At 37.5% G+C, this 2,889-nt stretch overlaps 1 protein-coding gene across 1 annotated transcript; it reads left to right on the top strand.

Annotated features, from left to right (window-relative positions):
• The first annotated feature begins 820 nt into the window (after positions 1 to 820).
• LOC106176984 (matrilin-1-like) lies at positions 821 to 2,631 on the top strand. The gene is made up of 4 exons (XM_013559591.3): positions 821 to 1,225; positions 1,469 to 1,583; positions 1,768 to 2,219; positions 2,406 to 2,631. The coding sequence occupies exons 1-4, from the start codon at positions 851 to 853 to the stop codon at positions 2,523 to 2,525; spliced, it is 1,062 nt and encodes a 353-aa protein (XP_013415045.3). The 5' UTR covers positions 821 to 850; the 3' UTR covers positions 2,526 to 2,631.
• Positions 2,632 to 2,889: the final 258 nt, after the last annotated feature.

Consider the following 2,889-nt stretch of genomic DNA (forward strand, 5'->3'; position numbering starts at 1 on the left):
CCCGTAGGACTTCTGTTGTTGACTGAGGAAATAGCCCACGTAATACATGTACGTTAAGCGGAAAGTGCATGCATTTTTTAAGGTAGAGAAATTCTGTAGAAGGTTAGGCTAACTTGTATATTTTCCAGTATATTTTTCAGTATGTACAGATGCAATTAAAAAAATCATTTCTAATGGTGAAATCAGTACACGCTACATACTAAAGCGTTTTTCTTAAATCAAAAACAGTGCTGAATCCAATGTCTATACTCCATTCGTCTATTTTTATTCACGACAGCTTTATGGCAACTGTACTAGACATACTACGACCCCAAAACCATCTACTACTACAACAGTGATTACGACAACAACAACATCTTCAACGACGTCTACGACAACTGCTCGTCCAGTGGAATCCTGTATGGACAAGACTGATTGTTCTAGATACGCAAATGATATCTGCATCCAATTCCCAAAGTGGAGCGCAGATTACTGCAAATTCTCCTGTGGATTTTGCAGTAGGTTTTGAATAGTTGAATAATATTTAAATCAAATATATAATTCCCAAAATGTATCAAAATCGTTATTTTAAAAGGCATACCGTGCAGATTAGATCTTTAAACAGCGAATAACAAAAAGAATAAAAATGATAAAAAGTCTTGAAATTTTAGTTTAAATTTTTTTTCCGTAGTCATAAATATATCATTTTCAAAGCCAATCACAGACTCACCATCTACAAACCGTTTCTTGTATTTTCATTTTCTAAGTTTTGAGAATATTTTGGTTCTTTTCAGGTTGTTCAATGTTAGTGGCTGATGTTGCCTTTGTGTTAGATGCTTCAGGAAGCGTCGGCAGTGCCAATTTTAATAAAATGAAGGATTTCGTTCGGAATTTTGTCAGTTCGCTCAATATCAGCAACCAGCATGTTCAGATAGCCTTAATTCAATACAGCAGCAGATCCACCATCGAGTCCTATTTCAGCGATACTTCAACAAAAGAAGAAGTTTATCGAGCCATAGACCAGATACAGTACCTTTCTGGAGGCACCAATACTGGTGACGCCATCAGAGATATGTGGCAGAATCTGTTCAACGACAAAAATGGCGCTCGCCTTGGGGCCATCAAGATCGGCATTGTTATCACTGATGGAAAATCCAACGACGTGTCTCTTACCACAAACGAGGCCAAGAATGCTAGAAACAAGGGTATTAACATGTTTGCTATTGGAGTAGGAGCAAATATCAAGGTATTGTTTTGTGTTGTCTTAATTATTTGGACGGAACATCGTTTGTTCTCGCCTCTGGTCAAAAATAGTTATTTGCATGAATTACAATTAAATTGCCTAAGCCTAGGAAAATAAAAATAAAAACAAATAGTGAACAGATGTTAAAGAAATACCGAATACATTCGCTATCTACAAACCAGACATTACAAAAAGGGATAAATGCAGAAATGAGTAAGCCAAACTATTAGAGATGATTTTTTCCAGACAACGGAATTAAACAGTATAGCTTCTGACCCTGATAACCGACACGTGTTTACAGTATCGAGCTTTGCAGATTTTGCCTCCATACAAGCGGATTTTGCAGGGGGCATATGCAAAGGTATTGTCTTTAACACCGACAGGTGATAAACGTGCTTTTATTCAATCTTTGTGGAGAGTTACTAGCGTTGAAATAATTTTGTCAAAAAGGCGTAATTTGTATTAGTTTGTGAATCTTGTAGACGTCCAGTTAAGGTAATTATCATGCACAGTATACACATGAATAAGTTTCCCTTATATTGTAGGTTGTGCAACGTTAGTGGCTGATGTTGCCTTTGTATTAGATGCATCAGGTAGCGTCGGCAGTGCCAATTTTAATAAAATGAAGGATTTCGTTCGGAATTTTGTCAGTTCGTTCATTATTACCAACCAGCATGTTCAGATAGGCCTAATGCAATTTAGCAGCAGATCCACCATCGAGTCCTATTTCAGCGATACTTCAACGAAAGCAGAAGTTTATCGAGCTATAGACCAAATACAGTACATTTCTGGAGGTACCAATACTGGTGAAGCCATCAGAGATATGTGGCAGAATCTATTCAGTGACAAAAATGGCGCCCGCCCTGGGGCCATCAAGATCGGCATTGTTATCACTGATGGGCAATCCAACGACATGTATCGGACCACGTACGAGTCCAAGAATGCTAGAGATCGGGGTATTACCATGTTTGCAATTGGTATTGGAAATGGGATTAAGGTACGTCTATGTTGGAACAGCGCATCGTTCTCGTTCCCAATGTGTTAATTGAATTTTCTGTAGTAAATGAAGAAAATAATTCCGATTAAATTACCGTCACAAATTAATTAAATAAGGTATAATACATTTGATAAATCAATCCAGACAAGAGATGAAGTAACAATCAAAGAGTATTTTTGTTTCCAGGTTACGGAATTACAGGGTATTGCGTCTGATCCTGATAGCCGACATGTGTATTCTATAGCAAGCTTTGCAGATTTTGCCTCCATACAGGCAGATTTTGCACAGGGGATTTGCAGAGGGTAGCGTGGCCACAGTGCAAGTTTGTTAAGTTTTTGGGTCGCGTTTAAATGACTTTTGGAAAATTATAACTAAGTGCCCGATTTGAATAAGTTTATGGCAATTGTTAGATATCCAGTCAGGGTAGTAATAAATCCGTATTGCGTATAATCTTCATTTTCTATATAATATCGTGCATTCCGATATAGATGAAATTAAGAAAACTTAAATATATGTTTGGTTGGTGCTTAAGTAGTTGTATTGTGCAGGGGGGACATGTACACTTGTTTAAGTAAGATGTTAAAGGCTTAGTTCGCGAAACACCCTTTTTGCCAATAGAGTCTGTATACTGTACAAGTGCCCCTTGAGCAATTGAGCAAATGGCCTAAAA

The sequence above is a fragment of the Lingula anatina genome, chromosome 4, assembly GCF_051362555.1.
Source record: "Lingula anatina isolate TDL-2025a chromosome 4, LinAna3.0, whole genome shotgun sequence".
Lineage (NCBI taxonomy): Eukaryota > Metazoa > Brachiopoda > Lingulata > Lingulida > Lingulidae > Lingula > Lingula anatina.

Excerpts from the sequence above, each read along its gene's own strand:
- LOC106176984 (XM_013559591.3), top strand. The coding sequence starts at position 851 with ATGAAGGATTTCGTTCGGAATTTTGTCAGTTCGCTCAATATCAGCAAC. Across the intron at positions 1,226-1,468 it reads GAGTAGGAGCAAATATCAAG|ACAACGGAATTAAACAGTAT; the intron begins GTATTGTTTTGT and ends GATTTTTTCCAG. Across the intron at positions 1,584-1,767 it reads TGCAGGGGGCATATGCAAAG|GTTGTGCAACGTTAGTGGCT; the intron begins GTATTGTCTTTA and ends CTTATATTGTAG.